Below are 22,342 nucleotides of genomic sequence, written 5' to 3'. Positions count from 1 at the left end.
TTAAAATTTTATTTACTTTAATGGATTTAAAATATATAAATATTATTTTAATCACATGTAAAACTCATTTTTTTAATTATTTTAGAGAGGATTTTTATCATTATTAAATTAAAAAGTATATATTTGTAAATAAATTTTACTCTAATGTATTACTTACCAATTTATAATTATATTTTAAAGTTTTTTAGTATAATTTTGGTAAATTTTATAAAATTATTTTAATTTTTTATGTATATCTACAAAATTTTTGACATAAAATGACAGAAATTCTTCATGTTTTACATTTTTTAATAGAATTTTGAAAGTTATAAAAATTAGAAAATGAATTATACAAAATTGAACAAAAATAATAATTTTTTATTTAATATATATAAACAACAATAACATATATTAGAGGAAAAAAAAAGTAAATCTTCAACACTTATTTTTAAAATTTTTATTTTAAACTTATAGTTTTTAAATACAAAAAATTATATATTTAAATTATTTTATATATTGACTAAAGTAATTATGAAATTATAAATAAAACATTTTTTTAAAAAATTGAATTTAATACTCAAAAAAAAAAAAAAAAAAAAGCCTGAGGCTCCTCATCTTCCTTAGATTTGGCGGGTAAAAATCTAAAGTTGAAAACGTTTCAGAATTCAAATCTCGCGCCAGTTTCTCAATCTTTTCTTTCTCTGCCCTAAATCGTTCTAATAATCTCCTCTTCTGCTTCTTCTTCTTCTTCCTTTTTCTTCGTTAAAACTCTTCTTCACCCCTACTATTCTCTTGATCAAAGGCACGCTGACTGAGAACGGATATGGGAGATCCCGATCATCTTGAGAAAATGGGAAGAGAACTCAAGTGTCCGATTTGGTAAATTAATCTTACATTTCTTCATCTCTCTGCTATTTATCTCTATCTGTAAGGAATCGATGTTGCTAGTAAAATGAAAATCACATGCGAAAAGGAAAAAAAAAAACGAAAATCGAAATTTGTGTTTATCTATGTGTCTTTTTTTCCCCAGATTTTCCTTGATTTGTTCTCTCCCGGTTTTATTTCTTTCGGAAAATTTTGCAGCATGTTTATATATATATATATATATGTATAATTTAATCAGTAAACGTGTTTTGTTTGCAGCATGTTCAATGTAGAATAAGGAACTATAATTTCTCAATTTCTCATCTTAAATTAGTCCTATAATGAGAATAAGTACGTTCTGGAGTGATTATCTTTATTCAGCTTTTACTGGACTTTAGTCTTTTTCTTACTGGATCTTAATGATCTTTTTTTTGTTGTACTTTTGTCCTTCGTTTGCAGCTTGAGTCTGTTAGATTCTGCTGTTTCACTTACATGCAATCACGTATTCTGCAAGTAAGCTTTCTCATGCTTTGCTTTTAATGCTTGGTTCTAATTTTTAAACAATTGCTGGAATTTTCTTTTTTCATTCTCATTTTAAAATAATTGGGGTAACAATCCTGATGCTATAACCTTCTACTTGTCTTCAGTGCGTGCATCATGAAATCCATGAAACTTGGTTCTAATTGTCCGGTTTGTAAAGTCCCATATCATCGAAGAGGTAATTCCATGCTTTGCTCTCAAAGTATGCCCTAATTGTCATATTGTAACTGTGACCTAAATTGATTAGTGCTTTAAAATGTGCTAAAATTGTTTTTGTCAAACTTGAGAAAGTCATATTTACTTGAGTAGCTGACACTTAACGTTTTTGGTAATGACTATCTGATATTCTTGACTTAAGTGTAAAATTTGGCCTTCAATGTTTGTCTCTAAGATGTATTAATACTAGACTTTTATTCCAAGAATTTATGGATTTGGCCTATTCAGGTGAGATGACAGTTTTCTGTACTGATGTTTTCTATAATAATATGCACCATGATAGGAGATCACTGTTTTCAAGCTCTGGTAGATAAGACATAGCCAGCAATCCTCCTCTTCTCCTTGTATAACTTCTTCAGTTTGCTTCTATGTTGAGGTTCTGTGATTAGGATTGTAGATTGTGTTCTTGCATTCACTTGCATATCTTTTTTTGGGTTGATAGTAAATTGATTTGCAAGCAATTGTGTCTAATATACTAAATGTTGCTTACTAAATTCGATAAGTTATTTGGAAATGAGCAACTTAGTTTTTGCGTTTCCACCTCTTTCAAGCTCCATTCTATCTTCTATGCCATTGACTTCTGGTAAACAATCTTTGCAGAGGTTCGTGCTGCTCCTCACATGGACAGCTTGGTGAGCATTTACAAAAGCATGGAAGCTGCTTCAGGAGTAAATATATTTCTCACTCAAACTGCAGCTACAAATAAACCAAGTAATGTACCAGCACATTCACTTATAATAGCAGGCCTAGCAAAATGAGTATGGTATTTCTTTGGCAGCCAACAAAATGAAAAGGACTAGAACCTCGTGGATGTGCAAAATGTCCATAAAGAATGAATGCACAGTTGCTTCAATTATTATTATTTTTCGTTTGTGGGGACTTCAGTCCTCAGAATAAGTTCTTTATGATATCCTCTTTCAAATTGGAGCTGATCTAAGCCTTTTCTTCTTCTTAAGTGATTTTCCCCAAAGAATTCAATACTTTCCATTGTGCTGTGGTATTTGCGTCCTATGTTCTTTTTAGTTCAATGGGAATTATAATGTAATTCAATAGTTTGGTCATTTACTTTTTCATATGTTGCAGATGAAGAAAATTCTGTTGAAGGTGATCTTGATCAACCTGGAAAAATAATTGGTGGCACATGTCAAGATACTATGGAGAATCAAGGGACATTGAATAGAAAACGGTTGAGAAGAAAAGATGAACCTAATCTTGAATATATTACTCCTCTTATAGTGAAACCATCATTTCCAACCAAGAAAAGAGTTCAAGTTCCAAGGAACCCTCATTCAGGAACCTCAACAAGACTTGCAGAGTATGATGAACAATTGGTTAAGAACAGTAATAAGGAATTTAAGAACAGTTCAACAGTATTGAAAGAGAATCTTGCTCCAAATGGAAGTGGAGAGCTGGTGCTTTCCCCTTTCTTCTGGCTGAGAGATGAAGAAGATGAGGGAAAGTTGAGTCAGCCTCTTAATGAGGATCAACTTTCGGATATAACACCGGCAAATATTCCTTCCTTCAGTGATCTGAAGGATAGTGAGGATGAAAGCCCTCTAAAAGTGAGTCAATTATCTTTGACCAATTCCGGGAATATCTGGAAATGTAAATTCATTATCTAGTTGACTTAATATTTATGATTGAGTTGGGTCTTGATTTTTACATTAATCATTGTGCAAAGTTTATTCTGATTTCGTGTTGATCAAGCCAAAATGTTCTGCTCTAATTCCAAAACCAAACTCTATTTCCAATACCATGCCTGCATGCCAAAGTTCGTCTGGCATTTCTCCACCAGCTTTAGCCAGTTGTTTGGTCTCAGCTAATATGGAGTTACATTAACAAGACTTTTTTTTTTGTTTTGACTTTTTCTTATGTTTTGGCAAATCTTTTGTAGGTGAAAGTACATGGCAAATCCAACACTATGGATCTTTTTGATAGTGAGATGTTTGAGTGGACACAAAGAGCCTGTTCCCCCGAGCTTATTTCAAGTCTTGTAAAGATTAAGGTAATAATTTTCTACCGAGTTTTCATGTACTTGTTTCAGTTGCTTTCCCTGAAGTTCTAGTGCAATGCAGGTTCCTGATACCAATGAAGTTCTTGAGGACAGCAAATCAGAAGGTGCAATGAATGAAGGACCACATATGGAAGATCTAGAAAGTATTAATCTTACACAGGAACTTGGAGCTTCTGATAGGGGAGTAAATATATTATCTATTCAGGCTAAAATTACCAGTAGTCAAATGAAGAGTGGTAACTTCAGCAGTAGATCTATAAAGGCGAGGAAAAATATCAAAAGGAAGTCTGCTAAAAAAAGTAAAGGTCAAGCTTCTAGCAGTCTTGTTGATCCCAAAAAGAAACCTGAAAATTTTATTTCAAAAGGAGCTGAAGGAAGTGTTAATCCTGTAAATTTGGAGATAACGGGGAATGAAAAGGCTGGTAACAATATCTATGAGTCTGATTCACCTCGGAAGGCTCCTTTTGCTTCTCACAGAGCTGAATTGCTAGACAAGGGTGAAATAGATATGGTCAATCAGTTAAATACTACAATGTTTAAGGAACCAGATGCAGTTGAAGATACTAACATGAAAAATAGTGGAGAAAGCAGTAAGAATGATATGCTGCATGGAGATGCTTGTTCCCAGAGGTCAAAGGAACGAAAAGTGCGTTCTGTTAAAACTAACATCACTGGAGAAGATTCAGAATTTCGAAAACAGACAAACAAAAGATCGCTCCCTCAGAAAATCTTTTCATCTGATCCATCAACTGATGGCAAGAACATCTATGATTTGAAGGAAAAACATAGCAATCAAGCCAGGGAATTTGACTCTACTTTTACTTCAAAATGCAATAAAGAACTGAGATCTAAGAAAAAGATGAAAGTTTCATTCGATGATGTATCAAGAGTTGGCTTGGTTAATGAATGTCACGGTCATAAGAACATTTTGTTGAAGGAAATTCAGTTGCTTGACAAAGTTTCATGTAGTTCTGCTCCTCAAGTTCTGAATGGCTCGTCAATAGTAAAAAACCTTCCTCTGACAAATGAGGTGGCTTTGCGCAAATGTGCAATCCTAGCCAATAAAATTCAATGTGCCTTTTGCCTTTCTTCAGAAGACTCGGAGGTTAGAGAGTGCCTCCCGTTTTATGCCAAATATTTCATTGTGATAAACATGTATTTTAATTGGCAATTAAACATCACAGGTTTCAGGAGAGATGTTTCACTACTACAATGGCAGGCCTGTCTCTGCAGATTATGAAGGAGGATCCAAGATTATACATTCACACAAAAACTGCACTGAATGGTAATGGAATCTTCCCATAGCATTAAAGGAAAAGAAGTAGAATATAATTATCCTTTGTCAGGATTTGTTCGACATAAATCTTAGTTAAACAACAAAAGATTTATTGCTTGTCTTAGTTTTCAATTTTCTTCATTTTTGATTCAGCAACTTGTTTTTTATTTTGATGTTGGTCCATTAATTTTTAAAAGTTGTTGCATTGTCATATGCAAACATTCAGTTAGTTAGGATGTTTGCTTATTTTTTTGTGGACAGATACATCTATGTGTATATTTGTCTACGGAAAAGGGAATGTAAATTTGTTCATCACACATTGAACATTTGTTCCCTTACCATCTGTTAAATTCAATTTCTCTATAAGCAGTAAGGCATTGATTACCTTTGTTTATTGAGTTCTATTGTAAGCAGGGATCTTTCTTGACTGTCTTGAGCATTTCTACTTGTTCATTGACACAAGATGTGTTGTAGACTATAATCTACTGCTTGGAAACGAGTTAAGATGAAAAGCTTAAACACATTGCAACTCCTGTAACACATTTTTAATTGATTTTGTCGTAGATGTGTTTAGAAAAATGGACTTCTCTTTCAACGATTATAGTTGCTTTCTGACTAATGTGATCGCTGATAAATCTGCTTTTCTACATGTCAGTGCATAAATACATAATACACTAGATATTAAAAGTTTGGTGCTATTGTTGCAAAACTGTGATTCCTTATAATGGATATCTTACATAAATTCAAATCTTCAACAGACATGAGTCAAGTTTTTGAACAAGTTAAGGTTCTGATTTCTGCTCCAGTGCTTGATGGGAATAACTAATATCTTTTAATATAAAATCCTGAACCAAAATTGTGTTTGCAGGGCTCCTAATGTTTACTTTGAAAATGATACTGCAATTAACCTGGAAGCTGAGTTATCTAGAAGTCGAAGAATTAAATGCTGCTGTTGCGGACTGAAAGGTGCAGCTCTAGGGTGCTATGAAAGGAGTTGTCGGAAGAGCTTTCATTTTCCTTGTGCAAAGTTGACTCCTGAATGCCAATGGGATGCTGTAAGTATTGCATAGATTGAAATAGATTTACTAGTTTCTGTGCCTTCTGAAAAGCAATTTCACCTAACAAATTCATTTGCCTTTTCCGTTTATTTTCTTTTCTGAAAAGCAATCTCTTGCCACAGGATAACTTTGTCATGTTATGCCCTGTTCATGCCTCTTCTAAGTTGCCTAATGAAAGCAGCAAACCAGAAGAAAAGAGAAAAAGATGCACTTCAAAAAGGTATCCTGGTTCTTTCATTGATGTAATGCTCGCGCTCAACATGCTGAATCAATGGTATTGTTCCCATCAAATTTGCTTCTTTGTTCTTTCCTTTACAGACAATTAAGTTCTCAATCCCATCAACTAGCTATAATGCATGGAATTATTACCCACCAGAAGAAAACTTTGGTTCTCTGTTGTTCAGTTCTTACAGCAGAAGAGAAGGTAAAGAAACTCTATTTGCAATTTTCCTTTGTTCAACTCTTATCATAGTGTCAGTTCTGTTTATAATTGCTTGAACTGCAGGAAGTGATTTCAGAATTTGAGAAATTATTTGGAGTTACAGTTCTGAAAAAATGGGAATCAAGTGTCACTCATGTGATTGCTTCCACGGATGAGAACGGGGCATGCAGAAGAACTCTCAAAGTATTGATGGGTATCTTGGAGGGGAAATGGATACTGAACATTGAATGTTAGTATCACTCTTTCTTTTGAAGCTTATTTGATTGAATTTAGTGTGAATAAAATGTAATGCAGATTTGTCTTTTAGAATGTTTATCATGATCTTTTCACGGTCATGAATTAGGGATATGCCGGTGTTCAATGTTTTTCTTCTTTCTTTGTGGTTGTCTACAGGGGTTAAGGCTTGCATGAAAGCCGTGAAACATGTTGATGAGGAGCAATATGAGATTACTGTTGATGTTCATGGAATCAGGGATGGTCCACGATGTGGAAGACTGAGACTCCTTAATAAGGTTCTCTTTTTTTTAATTATCATTTGCGACCAAGAAAGTAGTATCTGCATGTGTATATGGACTTAAAACTTTCATGGATCATTTGTTATCCCAGGGACCGAAGCCTTTTGACGGGCTCAAGTTTTTTTTCATGGGAGATTTTGTGCCTTCCTACAAGGGATATCTACAAGATCTTGTTGCTGCTGCTGGAGGTACAGTCCTGCATAGAAAGCCCATTTCAGGCGATCAGGAACCCTTGTTATCCGAATCATATAGATATTCAACCTTGATAGTTTACAGCCTTGAACTGCCTGATAAGCATGATCCTGGAAAGCAGAATTTAATTTTGAGCCGTAGGGAATCAGATGCATATGCACTTGCGAGCTCAATTCAAGCCAAAGCTGTGAGCAATTCATGGGTACTGAATTCAATTGCTGCATGCAAAATGCAAAATCTTCCTGCATAATGATGTGACGGTTATCCACCCTGCGTTTCCTCAATTTGAGTTCTATAAATATATTTATGATGTCTAGCAATAGTGGGCTGACCGTGCATGAAGATGGTCTGAATCAACTTCAAACTAGTTTGGGAAAAATGAACTTTCATATTCCTCTGTACCTCGACTTTGATATATAATGATAAAGAGTGAAGCAAGTTGTGGTTGAATTAAACCAATAATTGTCTACTTGTTTTGTTTGAAAGGTTGTGGATAGTCATCTTCAGCTCCAAACATTTGTAACATGTCGCTGTAAATGACAGGATACTCGTAGGTATGACTTGTGAAATAGGCCTAGAAAGGCAGCAATTTAGGTTCTAATGTTGACAATGCAGATGTTGTATGGACTTTGTGATCCAAGAAGATAGGTACGAAAATAACTGTTTAATTTTCTAGAGACCATTGGAAGGTTGGCTTGAGAGATGGTGATCACAGGTATTGTTAAGCATTAGTTATAAGTAAGGGAGAGATATATGACCCAACTTTTAATAATTGCATTTCGTTCAACTATAAGATTCAAAATGTAACAGAGAAGCTGGGTTTTATGTTTCCTGCTACTCAATTCTATGTTGAAAGATAAATTTCATGCTTAGGACAGGTAAAAAACAAAATGTATGTTGGAGTGGCTAGAGGACTTGAATCCTTGCATTTCAGAAGAGATTGAAATGTAAACAAAACTTAGAAGTATACAAGTATTCGGAATTTGGAGACAGTGGACTTCAGCGGTAAGAAACTTAACTAGTCAATTGGATTAATCGCTTCTAGTTTTCATACTACAACTGCTTCCCTCTAGTTAAACAATTCCATACTGATTCTCCTCTGTTCTGAGTGACTCGTGATTGCAGGAACACAAGGTTGAGTGGCATTGATAATATCAGACTATGGTCTTGAACAATCCTTCTTCTCGCGGTGCTGAGAGGTCTTGAAAGTGAGGTCCTCCAATGCATGCTCTATTGCTGAAATCTCCTCTTCATGATTCACTGTCTGTTCGTTCATCCTGGCTTTCAGTTCCCATATACTTTCGAGTTGGACTTTCACTTGCCCCTCAATTTCTGCTATTGTATTGTGAAGGCCATTATTTTCTTCTTGAACATCTCTGTATTTCCTCTTGAGGGATCTATAGCCATCAAGGGATTTGAGAAGTTGTTCTGAAAGTTCCTTGTTTCGCTCTTGCAAGGCAGCATTTCCTTGAGTCTCTCCTGCGGACCTCCTTTCCTTGTGCTCGGAAGCACAAGCTTGTACTTTAGCCAACAAGATCTCATTTTGTGCCTTAAGATCAGCAAGAAGTTCCTCCATTCCATTCAGTTGCTGAACCTTTCTGGCAAGTTCTGAAGCTATGATTTCCTTCTCCTTTCCTAAGCTTGAGCACATCATTTCCAGGGCTTTTCTCGCTGCAAAACTTGTACTGAGTGCTTTCCTTAAGGTATCTTTATCATCTGGGATTGATGATGATTCTCCCGCCTTTTTATCTCTTCCGGGACGATTTGGTTTAAGATCTGTGTTGCACCTCCTGAGCTCTCTCTTGCTAGAAGATTGAGATTTTTGAATCCGGGCTTTCACATCATCCAAAATTGTCATCATGCTGGCAACCCTTTGCATTTTCCAGGTATCTTGATCTTTTGTGCTTGCCTCATTATGATCATAGATCAATTTCAATAGTACTTTTACATTTGTTGCAATACCTGTCCCAAAATTAAACTTAATTTAGTACTCCATGATTCGTATCAAAAAAGAATTCAAAAACAAAAGTCACTCCACCTCAATTCAATATATCCAAAAGCAAAGAGTAAATTAATTTTCCTGGTTAGTTATATTACCCTTTTTCCAATTTTCCTCTCATTTGGTTGAATCAAATACATTTTATTCATTTATGTTGGTACTGATGAATTAGATCAGACCCAGAATCACAACTTAGATAATCAGCACACCCACTGGATAATCAAACACTGTTTATGTTTTATATATTAGATAGATATCAACCATTTCAATATTTTGTTCATGTTGAAATGCAAGAACCAAAAGGAAAAAACAAAAAGTAGGGAATATATATACATGTAACATATATATATATATAGATACATGTAAATATATTTGTACCTTCCAAACTGGCATCTTCAACAGGTTTGTGTTCCCTGTAAGTGGTATTATTGCCGCTTGTTGAAGGCAATTCAGGAGTTGAAAATGCTCGAAGTCGATTCATGATGTTTTAATGGAACCACCCGAAAAAAAATCTGACCATCAAATATACAAGAATGAATTCTATGGCAAACGATGAAGAAGATAATCAAGCTAGATAATTAATAGGTACACACACACACACACGCATATATATATATATATATAACTATACTATACGTAATTGTAGTAGATATATGTGTGTGTGTGTATATATATATATATTAGTAGTAATGTATTTGAGAGATCCAAAAAAGAGAGACTGCTTTTCTGCACTCTCTCCTTCTCCTCTCCCTTTTCTGGGTTTGGTGTTAAATGGTTTTCCTGTGGGAATTATATTTTATGTTATCAATTTGTTTTTGTAATGGTTGGTTCTGGTTGTTAATCACCCGTAATTGTTGGTGATTGTCTGACTTTTTCCTTCACCGTTGATTCATCTGTTTTGACTTTCTTACAACGGTATGCATATATCATATATACACACCCACACATATACATGTATATTTATGTACAAACACGTACCCTTATAGGATTAAACAATGCTATCTTCAACTTATTATACAGATGTTTATCAGAAAGCCTATTTCTATCCAATCCAATAGTTATAAAGCGTCAACAGTATGCATATATCATATATATATATATATATATATATATATATATGTACACGTACCTTTAAAGGGTTAAACAATGCTATCTTCAACTTGTTATATTGCTGCTTAATTAAATTAAATCCCCACCGTTTAATTGATGGTAAGAACTTATTTCTATCCAATCCAATGGTTATAAAGTGTCAAAGTATGTATCTTGGTTTGGATTTAAAATAAAGCCATCTTAGGATTTTCTATGAGAGCTGTTTAGGGTTTTTATTTTCTAATAAAAATTTTAAGGTGTTTGTTACAAAGTACTAAATTCTTAAGCATCTTGATTTTGTGTGGCTTTTGAAGCGGTTCAGACCAATATTTATAAATTTTGGGGTACCATTTTGAATTTATCACTTTGTAAATTGATATATATATATATATATATATATATATATATATACACACACACAGTTGTATGTACATATGGAATAAGTTATTTAACTCTATAATTTATATTTATAAACATAAGCCGTATGTTGTTCCTATAATAACTATATCTAGATATTTAACATATAAATATATTAAATAAGTAGAAATCATAATTTATAATAGAAAATAAGATTAACATAAAAAAAATAACTACAAATATATTAAAATCAAACCATTTTCATAGAATATCAAAATCAATATAGGTCAACAATATATCTTTCCCTTTTTTATGAATGATAAAAACTTAATTGGTCTTTCCTTGAAGCTCTAAAACATAGGAAATCAAAATATCTCTTCCTTAGTATATGCTTCCTATTTTTTATTTTATATATATATATATATATATCAAGACTAGTGTGTGCATTAATTTGATTTTGCTATAATTTAATTTGATCAACATACAAAACAATAATCTTATCTTGACACATGCCCTACACTATTTTTTTTCTCACTTTTGCCATCAATCAAAAAGTAAAACGCATAACTCTCAATCAATCAAGCGCAAAAAATGATTGCAAAGTTATAAGTAAGCTATCAAACATAGAAATATACTAACAAACTATTTTACTCTTTTTTTTAACATTATAACTTTATTATTTTATTGAATAGATCCAAATATCAAATTACATTTTAATGATCTATTACATCAGGCACGTTTATAGGATATTTATCAATATCATCATACCAAACATTATAACTATCTAGTTTCGATTTTTTAGTTACACATTTCCACACAATGCTATTACACTTAAATCCACTACCAAATGCCAATTGCCAAACCTTATCACCTTTATTAACTCTATTTTTTGCCTCCAGGTAACTAAGTGAATACCAAATAGATGAAGAAGAAGTGTTTCCAAATCTATGTAATGTCATCTTTGATGCCTCAATATCCCTATCTCTTAGCTTTAGATGTTCTTTAATACCATCTATCACTGATTTTCCACCTGCATGGATACAAAAATGGTCAAAGGCTTTTTTAAAATTTGGTACATAAGGTCCTTTTTTTTTTGTGCTTGGCCAAATTTTCTTCCAAACAACTAATAAGCCATACTTAATAAGCTCTGAATAAGGCAACACAAGGGTTGCTAATGTTGTCAAGTTTGTCGTTAATGCTTCCCCTGCAACATGGAGGATTGACCTTGAGAGGGATATTCCTATATATCCTTCATAGTCAGATTCTTGAAACACACATTTGTAGGAACTATCCTTAGCACCAAGATGAGTCCTAACGAGATGTTGTAGCTCATATTTAGCCATTTGTTTGTCTTGTTTTCTATTTGATAACAAAATAGCAGCACCTCCCATTCTAAATAAGCAGTTCGCAAGGAGCATTGATTTGATTTTTCCCTTGTAGCCACTAGAGCTTACGGATTCCATGCTGAGGATTAAAGCTAAAGAGTGCTTTTGGAGTTTGAGAAGCTCTTTCGCTAGGGACATGGATAGTATACTAGCACTACATCCCATTCCAGATAGGTTATAACTCTTTATGTTGCTGCGAAATTTGAATTTATTTATGACCAATGCAGACAAAGAAGGAACCGGACAAACAAGACCACAATTTGTGATTAGTATATCAATATCTTTTGGGTTTATATTGTGCTTTGTAAAGAGATTCTGAACTATTACAAATAAAACCATTTCAAATTCTTCCATCGTAGAGTTCAATGTATGATTGGGAGGGATGACGTGAAAACCAAGGGGCAAGTATGTCTTATTTCCAATACCTGATCTTTCCATGACTTTAGTTTGAAACTCAAGAGTCTCTTTATTATAATGCCCCCACCTTTCTAGATGTTCTATGAAGGAAGAGATCGGAACTCGACTGCTATCTGATCCCCTGTAACACACAAAATCAACGAGATAAATGGGTCTAGATTTAGTAAAAGAATATGCTATAACTGCAAGAAGAGTAATAACGATTAGAAGCTTGAAATCTGTAATTAATATAAATATTTCCGTAAGAATTGCTTGATTTAAGATGTTCTCCATTTTATAAAATCGAAATTTGCATATATAGTGTCTTCGTAATTGAATTCACTCCATTTATATATAGGGAGGGAAATGACCTTTGAGGAATGTACAAGGAAGAATGTTGTGCTTCTTGATTTAAGCATAACAAACGGATGGATAAAAGCTCATGCAAAGGAAATGTAAATGGAAATGGCAAAATGCCATGACTAATGTTGTATATATTATAAATGAATATTCATCATATTACCCACAAATAAACTTAAAGCAAATAATAATAATAATAATAATAATAATAATAAGTATAATAAATTGCATCTTATGCAACTTTCACTTTTAATCACTCAGCTTTACTTCTCTCTAATAATACATTTCAGATACAAATAATTAGTAATAATATATTGATAGAATAATGTAATTTCAATACCAAAAACTAAATGAGAAATTATAAAATTTTTGAGAATTTATAATAATTTTTTATTACATGCCAAATTTAAAATGATTTTGATGATATAATCTCCAACAATACATTTATGCATACTGAATTATGTTCCTTTAATTAAAAATCTAATTTCATAGCTTATAAGGTGAAGGTTTTTTTATAGTTCCAGCCCCATTTAATTTACTTGATTTTTTCTTTTATTATTATTTCTACAAGTTTTATAGCTTATAAGTAAATTATATGAATAAAAAATTTTAATTAGAATAATTATAACATTTAATATATAATACCCAGGTCCAGAATTTGGTCCGAGATCAAATTTTGTTATAAAAAAATAAATAAAAATTATTTTTAAATCAATTTAACTTAATTTTATTAAATAATTGAAAAAAAATATGTTAAGGATGTAATTGAAACCAATTTTATAATAAAGGAGTGAAAATTTGAGTTTCAGGGGTATTTTTTTAAAAAAAATTAGAAATAGGGGGTTAAAGTGCAAAAAGAGAAAGTTTGACCACGTAGGACCGCCTACTCAGTAGTCCCGACAAACTAGAGCATGCCGCGTGGCAAGGCACACTGATGTTGGTGCCACGCGGGCAATTCGCATGCCCTGCAATTGGATGGCTTAGGATCGATCCCGCGTGTATGGATGGCCCGAATTCGTTTTCTCCTTAGGTACGATCGGACGGCTGAAATCAATCGGATGAACTATTCAGATTCATTTTCTCTTCAGGCACGATCGGACGGACGAGATCAATCGCGATGAACGGTCCAGATCGATGCGGGATGGGTATAAATACTTCGCGTCACACGAGAACCCAAACCCTAGCTGCCAGCCCCCACCGGAGAAGAAGAACCAGACACTAGAGAAGGAGGCTGACCGTCAACCGCTGACCGCCGCCACATTGGAGCCACCACCGACCGCCAAAAAAATTAAAAATTCTCCCTACCTGCTTAGAATTTGATTCCGAGCACCCCTATAATCAAATCGGAGCAAGAGGGACGGCAGGTGAGCCAGAAACTGTGGGTAAACCCCAAGGGAGCTGCCACGGCCAAAACCACAAAATTCCTCTAATAAGCCCTTTTTCAATTCCTGTTTCATGCAATTTTTTGATTATTGTGTTCACCGTCTTTTTCTATGCAAGTTAACCAAAGAATGAACCCCAGCCGCGAAAGAGGACCAGCAGATTCGCCGCACTCGATGACCCCCCACTGGTAAGTTAGGTGTTTTTGGTATTTTTCGGTCGACTAAGGCCCCCTAACGTATTTTTACACAGAGATACGTGTAAAGTCGGCCAAAACTGGCCTGACCGAGGCGAACCACCTTCGTGCCAGAACCCCAAAATTGGTCAGAAAGAGTTTTGAACACTGATTTTAGATTTTTTAAGTATGTGACGAGTGTTTTGAATTTTGTAAAAAAAATTCAGGGAACCCAGTACCCGTTAGAAGGCGTGGTAGATAACGTGACGTCTCAAAACACCGATCCAAATAAAGATTTTTCACCCTATTCTCTGTTACGGTAAATTGAGGCTTAAAGATGTATAATTTTATATTTTTATGAAAAATTAAAAATCCTAAAAATAATTACAGATTACTAGTGGAGTGGGAAGCAGTTAGTTCACAATTATCTTGATTTTTTATACTGTTCTACTTACTTGATTTTCGTATAGTACATGTTCTTAATATATAGTTTCAATGGTCTTATCAATTTATATGGTTATTTTGGTTATATATCATCGGCATGAATGTAGTTTAATTAATCTGTAAATGTAATATGAGATATTGGTATGCGTTTGTTGGTTGTTAATGGAAATTTATATGTGAAAGACTTGCTAGGTACCTAAAGAAAGGACAGACAAGCCTGGTACATAGGAAACCCTACCATGAATGTTACCTCAGTCGGACAGGATTGGAAAGTCCCTTACCAAAAAGGTTTAGAAGATATGGTTCATCCTCATACCGGACGAGGTATCGAGGTGATGGAATATTTCGTACCCATTACCATACGGGATATAGGGACGACCAATTAATCGTAAAATTAGATATTGAGTTCACGAGTAGGGAGGACATCTCTATAAACTACAAGAGTACCAGTAAGTAAGTAAAAAAGTAAAGTGGTATGGATATAGGTGTTCATAGGTTATTTTGGGAAAACTCGTTATAGTAAGTATCAAAAAAATATTTTTAAGTTTAAAAGTATTTAAATAAAGCAAGAGCTCCATTAGTTATTTTTCTGATTTTTATCAATCTTTAGTTTTTCGTATCTATGATTAGTATGATATTTTTACTGGGTTAGTGTAGCTCACCTTTTTATTAACCATTTCAGATCAAGAGGACTTAGATCCAGATCCCGATCAGCAAGAGGGTTGTGAGTAGTTCACTACTCGGATTCCCTTCAAGTGCTAGTGAAGGTTGTCATAGGGCACTTTTGTATTCGCTCTTCTTTCCATTTCTTTAATTACCGTTTGGCTTTTAGAAGGGATATTGTCGTAGCTCTATTGAGTATCTAAATTATTGTATAATGAATGTAAATCCTAACTCTATTAATCACTTCCACATTTAATTTTATGAATTCATTTTCCTTAACGTTTTGGACCTTTACAATTGGTATTAGAGCCGCGTTTCTCGGAACCATTCCTTACACAAAGACTTAAAAACACCAAATACAAACTATCACTAAACCATTCTTTTTGAAATGCAAGTACAAGAAAATGAGGAGAGGAAGAACCCCCACTAAACTGAGCAGCCCGAGATGGCTCACTTCGAGAGGATGTTAACCAATTTTTTAAGATGTTGGAGAGACTCATCTCTGCCCAGCAGGCCCGGGAGGAAAGGAAGGAGCTGTCTGACCCTCCCACGCAACCACAATTTGAGCCGCTCTTGCAGCGGTAAGATCCAGAGCCACCCCGATACAACCCTGCTCCTCCACTGTACTATCTGACACCACCATAGTACAATCTAATGCCTCCATTGTATCGTTTAACACTGCCATAAGGCTACCCGATTCCATCACAACACAATCAAGTCCCTCTTCCACGGAACAGAATTCTACCCATAATGGACCCAAACTACATTAAAAGGCACAAAAGATTAAACCCATCTACCTTTGCGGGGGCATCCTCTTTTGAAGAGGCCAAGTATTGATTAACTGAAACAGAGAAGGCCTCGACACTTGAAGTGATTTTTAAATAGAAAGTTGTACTTGCCACCTACATATTTATGGGAGAGGCAGGCCGTTTGTGGCAGCTTAAGCAGCCCACCTTGCCCGTTCCAGTCACTTGGAAACAGTTTTTGATGACCTTTAATGCAGAGTACCTCCCAAAGCACCTCCGACATTTGAAGGAAATGGAGTTTGCACACTTGTTCCAGAACGATATGACTGTCAGAGTATATCCAAAGGTTCCTAAAGTTGGACCGGTATTCTCCTGAGAGCATGATGGATGAAGGCAGGAAGCCAAAGAAGTTCGAGTGGGGCCTCCGTCCTGAGATCAAACAACAACTGTACGTATTTGAGCTCAGTAGCTACTCAGCCGTTTTGGCAAATGCACAGCTAGTGGAGAGGAACCTTCGTATATTTCCTCGATCAGTGGGGAATTCCAGACCCCCAATTTTCACACCGCAGACCAGCACCTACTGCATCGATTCAGCAGAGCAAGAGGTCTAGGCCAGTGACTCAGGCTCCACATCAGGCTCCGGTAATAGGACGCAGTAGGACTTGTCAGCATTATGACAAGTCTCAAGGGGATCGACCCTACTATCGTCTCAACAATACCTACTGCATATGTGGCAGTACCCAATTCTACGCGAGAGAGTGCCTGCAAAATTAGAATCAAACTAGACCTCCTATCTAGGGCAGAGCTTACAACCTCACTCAGTAGGATGCTGAAGCTAACTTGGACATGATACAAGATATATACACTATCTGTAATCATCTTACACATATTTTAATTGATACTGGTGCTTCAGAGTTGTTTGTCTCACATACTTTTACACAAAACTTAAATGTATCACCGAAAAGACTTGATTCTATATTGTTTGTGTCTACTCTTGGAAGTAGGACACTACTAGGGAAGGTTATACATAAAACTTGTATCATATACATAGTAGATAAAAAATTGAGTGTGGACCTGATAGAGATTGACATGGGAGATTTTGATGTAATCTTAAGAATGAACTGGTTAGCGGCGTACTACGCTATCATAAATTATTTTCACAAGAAACTTGTATTCAACCCTCCTAATGAGGAGTCATTTACAACTTAATAAAAATTTTAAATATTATTTTCTCATGGTGATTTCCTCATTGCATAATGCTTTAACTCGATTGTTTTCTATGCATTAGGCAAACCTAAGAAAGAAGTTTGCATTCATGAGTTTTTGGTAGTATAAGATTTTTCGGATGTATTTTCTGATGAACTACTCGGACTGCTAGTAGACAGAGAATTTGAGTTCACCATAGATCTTCAACTTGACACACAGCCTATCTCGGTTGCCCCTTACCGCATGAGCCGTATCGAGATAAAAGAACTAAGAAAATATATCAATGAATTGCAGGATGGTGGGTTTATCTGACATAATATATCTCATTGGGGTGCTGGAGTCATATTTGCAGAAAAGGGATGGGATGTTATGATCGTTTATTGACTAAAGGGGATTGAACAGAGTCACGATCAAGAACAAGTACCCCCTCATCAAAATTGATGACTTTTTGATCAATCGCAGGGTGCCAAGATTTTCTCCAAAATAGATTTGTTTTCGGATTACCATCAGATAAAGATTAGGGCAGAGGATATTCCTAAGACAGCTTTCAGAACCAAGTACGGGTATTATAAGTTCCGGGTCATGTCCTTTGGACTAACCAATGCACCACCCATTTTTATGGATATGATGAATAGAGTTTCCAGAAAATTCCCGAATCAGTTCATTATTGTGTTTATCGATGATATCCTGATATATTCAAATAGCATAAAGGAATATGCTTACCACCTGACTCAAGTTTTGCAGGTTCATAGAGAGAAGAAACTATATGCAAAATTAAGCAAATGTGGGTTCTGACTCGAGCAAACTACCTTTCTAGGACGCATCATATCAAATAATAGAATATCAGTGAACCCCGAAAAGGTTAAGGCAGTGCTTGATTAATAAAAATTGACATCGGTCAAGGAGATCGTAGCTTTCTGGGAATAATAGGTTGTTACCGCAGGTTTGTGGAGGGATTTTCTAACCTAACCGCTCTTTTGACCCGGCTCACAAAGAAAAACATTAAGTTTGAATAGAACGAGGACTACGAAAGGAGCTTTACAGAACTCAAGAAATGGTTGACTACTATACCTGTGTTGGCCTTATTGAGTGGGATATATGGATATGCAATGTATAATGATGCCTTCTACCTGAGGTTGGGTTGTATTATGATGCAGCATAGTAAGGTTATAGCTTATGGGTTCAGGCAGTTGAACAGTCATAAAAAAAATTACCTCACCCGCGACTTAGAATTTACTGCCATTATCCACGCCTTGAAGACCTGGCACCACAACATATATACGGAGACTTTTGAGATTTATACTGACCATAGGAGATTGAAGCATATATTCACTAAGAAGGATCTCAACATGAGTAAGAGGCATTGGATAGAACTCCTCAATGACTACGATTATAATATTTTATATCACCTGAATAAGGGCAATGTAGTAGCTGACACGCCCAACAGAAAAAGTGTAGGTATGTTAGCTCACCTAATAGCTTTTGCATGCAAGGTAATAGGGGTCACACAACAGATACGATTTTTGGACTTGAAGAGAGTTACATGCTCGACCCATTTAACTGTCTAACCCAAATTGATCCAGAGAATAAAAGAAACTCAATTAATCGATTCCATTATAGCCGTCCTCATGAAAGATGCAGAATAGTGAGTACATCTAGAATTTCGAGTCTTTGACGATGGATTGCTTAAGTTTCAGGATATGGTGTGTGTTCCATATGACAATGCTCAAAGTTTGTCATCCATCTCGAAAGTATTAAAATATATCAAAATATGCAACACCGATTTTGGTAGAGCATGATAAAAGGAGAGATAGCCGACCTTGTCTCCAAGTGTCTGGTATGTCAACAAGTTAAGTCTGAGCATTAACGATTAGACAGGTTTCTTCAGCCATTACAGATCTAAGAGTAGAAGTGGGAGACTATCACAATGGACTTCGTGATAGGATTGCCCAAGGCATGCATGAGGTATGAAGCTATCTGGGTAATTGTCGACTGGCTCACCAAGTCCTTTCACTTCTTGACTATTAAGATGACCGACCATTTGGATAAGCTAACAAGAATGTATATTCGAGAGATAGTCAAATTACATGGAGTTTTAGTGATAGTGGTATCCGACAGAGATCCCAGATTCACTTATCAGTTTTGGTTTAATTTTTAGCAAACCATAAGAACAAAGCTGTTTTTTAGTACCGCATTTCGCCCTCAAACTGATTGAAAATCAGATAGGACAATTCACACATTAGAGGATATGCTTCGAGCTTGTGTTCTAGATTTCGAGAGCCATTGGGATGATCATCTACCTTTGATAGAGTTCGCCTATAATAACAGCTACCAATCAAGCATCAGCATGGCCTCGTACGAGAGATTGTTTGGTCACCCCTACAGGTCTTCAATCTGTTGGGAAGAGGTGAATGATAGAAAATTGTTCAGCCCAGATCTAATGGAAAAGACTACAACCAAGAGAGTTAAGATCAAGAAAAACATCCAAAGAGCTCAGAACATATAGAAGAATTATGCAAACAACCGAAAGAGGGATTTGGAGTTTGAGAAATGTGATCGAGTGTTCTCTAAAGTCACCTCTTTCAAGAAAATCAAAAGATTTGGCAAGAGGAAAAAATTAAATCCCTGGTTCATTGGGTCATTTGAGATCTTAGACAGGATTGGTACGACTGCCTACAGACTGACACTACTTTCAGAACTATTTAGGGTTCATAATGTGTTTCATGTGCCCATGCTACATAAGTATAACTCGGACTCCTCACACATATTGTTTCACGACCCCTCTTCACTCCAGGAAGATCTATCCTATGAGGAGGTACTAGTGGACATTATAAACCGATAAAGCAGAGTACTCCGCAACAGAGAAATTTCTTTCGTCAAAGTCCTATAACAGAATCACACATAGAAAGGGGCCACATGGGAGGTAGAATCGGACTTCTGAGCCCAGTATCACCAACTGTTTGACTAGTGAGAGGGTGACAAATTTGAGGAACCAAAATTCTTCTAAAGGGGGAAGAGTTGTAGTACTTGGGTCCAGAATTTGGTATGAGATTTAATTTTGGTATCAAAAAATAAATAAATAAATAATTATTTTTAAATCAATTTAACTTAATTTTATTAAATAATTAAAAAAAAGTTAGGAATGTAATTGAAAGCAATTTTAGAAGAAATGGGTGAAAATTTGAGTTTGGGGGTGTTTTTAAAAAGAAAAATTAAAAAAAGGGAGTAAAAGTGCAAAAAGGGAAAGATCAGCCACGTAGGACCGCCTAGTCAGCAACCCTGACGAACTGGAGCATGCCGCATGACAAAGCACACTGATGTCGGTACCATGCGAGAGGTCACGCGGGAAGCGACGCAGGCGATCCGTGTGCCTCACAATTGGACCCAGGATCGATCCCGTATGTGTGGACGACCCAGATTCATTTCCTTTTAGGCGCGATCGGACGACCAAGATCAATCAAGATCAACGGTCCAAATTCATTTCTTCCTTAGACGTAATCAGACGAATGAGATCAATCGCGATGAATGGGTCATACCGATACGGGATGGATGTAAATACTTCACATCGCATGGGAACCCAAACCCTAGCTGTCAGCCCCCCGCAGGAGAAGAAGAACCAAGTGTCGGAGAAGGAGGTCGAATGTCGACTGCTGTTGCACCAGATCCACCACCGGCCACCAAAAAAGGTAAAAAATTTCTCTACCCACTTAGAATTTGATTTTGAGCACCCTTGTGGCCAAATCGGAGCAAGAGGGACGACGGGTGAGTCAAAAATTGCGAGCAAAGCCTGACGGAGCCACTGCGGCCAAAACTCCAAAATCCCTCCGATGAGTCCCTTCTCGATTCCTATTTCACGTGATTTTTCGATTATTGTGTTCACTATATTTTTTTATACAAGTTAGGCGAAGAAGGAACCCCAACTGCGAAGGAAGACCGATGGAGCCGCCGCACTTGGTGACCCCCCTACCGGTAGGTTCGATATTTTTGGTGATTTTTCGGCCAACTAAGGTCCTTTAACGTGTTTTCTGTAGAGATACGTGTAGAGTTGGTCAAAATTAGTCAAAACCAGCTTGGTCGAGGTGAACCACTATTGTGGGCGGCAGAGCCGGCACTAGAGCACGGTGCCGGCAGTGTACCAGAACTCCGAAATTGACCGGAAAGAGTTTTGGATATCGATTTTGGATTTTTGAGGTATTTTTAGGTACGTGATGAGTGTTTTGAATTCTGTAAAAAAATTCAGAGAACCCGATACTCGTTAGGAGTCGTGGTAGACAGCGTGACGTCTCGAAACACTTATCTGGGTAAGGATCTCTCACTCTATTCTCTGTTACGTTAAATTGAGGTTTAACAATGTATAATTTCATATTTTTATAAAAAATTAAAAAAAATCGTAAAAATAATTACAGATTATTAGTAGAGTCAGAACCGGTTAGTTCACAATTATCTTGATTTCCTGTACTGTCCTACTTACTTGATTTTTGTATACTACATGTTCCTAATTTATAGTTTCACTGGTCTTATCAATTTATATTGTTATTTTAGTTATATGTCGTCGGCATGAATGTAGTTTAATTGATATGTAAATGTAAAATGAGATATTGGTATGCGTTTGTTTGTTGTTGATGAAAATCTGTATATGAAATACTTACAAGGTACCTAGAGAAAGGGTGGACGAGGTCGGTACATAGGGAACCCTACCATGAACGTTACCTCAGTTGGACAGGGATGAGAAGTTTCTTACCAAAAAAGTTTGGGAGATATGATTCACCCTCATACCGGACGAGATATCAAGACGATGAAATGTTTGACGCCCATTACCGGACGGAGTATGGAGACGACCGGTTAATTGTAAAATTAGATATTAGGTTTACAAGTAGGGGGGACATCCCTATGGACCCTCAGGGGTACCAGTAAGTAAATAAGTAAGAAAGAAAAATTATTATCTCTTGTTCTCTTATGCGTGAAAGTGAAAAGTGGTATGCATATGAGTTTTCATAGGTTGTTTTGAAAAAACTTGTTACGGTAAGTATCAAACAAACATTTTCA

The 22,342-nt window shown here is 35.7% G+C and overlaps 2 protein-coding genes and 1 pseudogene across 3 annotated transcripts; 1 reads left to right on the top strand and 2 right to left on the bottom strand.

Moving 5' to 3' along the window:
- The first annotated feature begins 679 nt into the window (after positions 1–679).
- On the top strand, positions 680–7,558 carry BRCA1 (breast cancer susceptibility1). 2 transcript variants are annotated; one of them, XM_088211335.1, is made up of 15 exons: positions 699–858; positions 1,123–1,194; positions 1,303–1,356; positions 1,491–1,561; positions 2,200–2,310; positions 2,683–3,161; positions 3,494–3,604; positions 3,675–4,718; positions 4,798–4,898; positions 5,758–5,944; positions 6,070–6,167; positions 6,266–6,371; positions 6,453–6,618; positions 6,783–6,901; positions 6,996–7,558. In XM_088211335.1, exons 4-15 carry the CDS (start codon positions 1,501–1,503, stop codon positions 7,344–7,346), a joined length of 2,934 nt encoding a protein of 977 aa, XP_088067461.1. In that variant the 5' UTR covers positions 699–858; positions 1,123–1,194; positions 1,303–1,356; positions 1,491–1,500; the 3' UTR covers positions 7,347–7,558. The 2 variants fall into 2 exon arrangements, with proteins under 2 accessions (XP_088067460.1, XP_088067461.1); XM_088211334.1 differs by lacking the exon at positions 1,123–1,194 and having other exon boundaries at positions 680–858.
- Positions 7,559–7,999: 441 nt separating this feature from the next.
- On the bottom strand, positions 8,000–9,890 carry LOC110819722 (myosin heavy chain-like protein). Its single transcript, XM_022049019.2, has 2 exons — positions 9,474–9,890; positions 8,000–9,058 (listed from the first exon to the last, which is right to left on the bottom strand). The coding sequence occupies exons 1-2, from the start codon at positions 9,574–9,576 to the stop codon at positions 8,256–8,258; spliced, it is 906 nt and encodes a 301-aa protein (XP_021904711.2). The 5' UTR covers positions 9,577–9,890; the 3' UTR covers positions 8,000–8,255.
- A 1,309-nt stretch (positions 9,891–11,199) lies between these two features.
- LOC110819766 (3-ketoacyl-CoA synthase 7 pseudogene) lies at positions 11,200–12,630 on the bottom strand (annotated as a pseudogene).
- Between the last annotated feature and the right edge of the window lie 9,712 nt (positions 12,631–22,342).

This window comes from Carica papaya, chromosome 9 (assembly GCF_054855325.1).
Source record: "Carica papaya isolate Zhongbai chromosome 9, ASM5485532v1, whole genome shotgun sequence".
Lineage (NCBI taxonomy): Eukaryota > Viridiplantae > Streptophyta > Magnoliopsida > Brassicales > Caricaceae > Carica > Carica papaya.
Note: the sequence above shows the minus strand (reverse complement) of the source record. Positions and strands in the feature narration are given on the sequence as shown.

Bases quoted from the DNA above. Each gene is read 5' to 3' on its own strand.
- LOC110819722 (XM_022049019.2), bottom strand. From the start codon at position 9,576: ATGAATCGACTTCGAGCATTTTCAACTCCTGAATTGCCTTCAACAAGC. The intron at 9,059-9,473 runs GTACAAATATAT...ATTTTGGGACAG, and splicing joins TGAAGATGCCAGTTTGGAAG to GTATTGCAACAAATGTAAAA.
- BRCA1 (XM_088211334.1), top strand. From the start codon at position 803: ATGGGAGATCCCGATCATCTTGAGAAAATGGGAAGAGAACTCAAGTGT. The intron at 3,605-3,674 runs GTAATAATTTTC...AGTGCAATGCAG, and splicing joins CAAGTCTTGTAAAGATTAAG to GTTCCTGATACCAATGAAGT. The intron at 6,372-6,452 runs GTAAAGAAACTC...CTTGAACTGCAG, and splicing joins TTCTTACAGCAGAAGAGAAG to GAAGTGATTTCAGAATTTGA.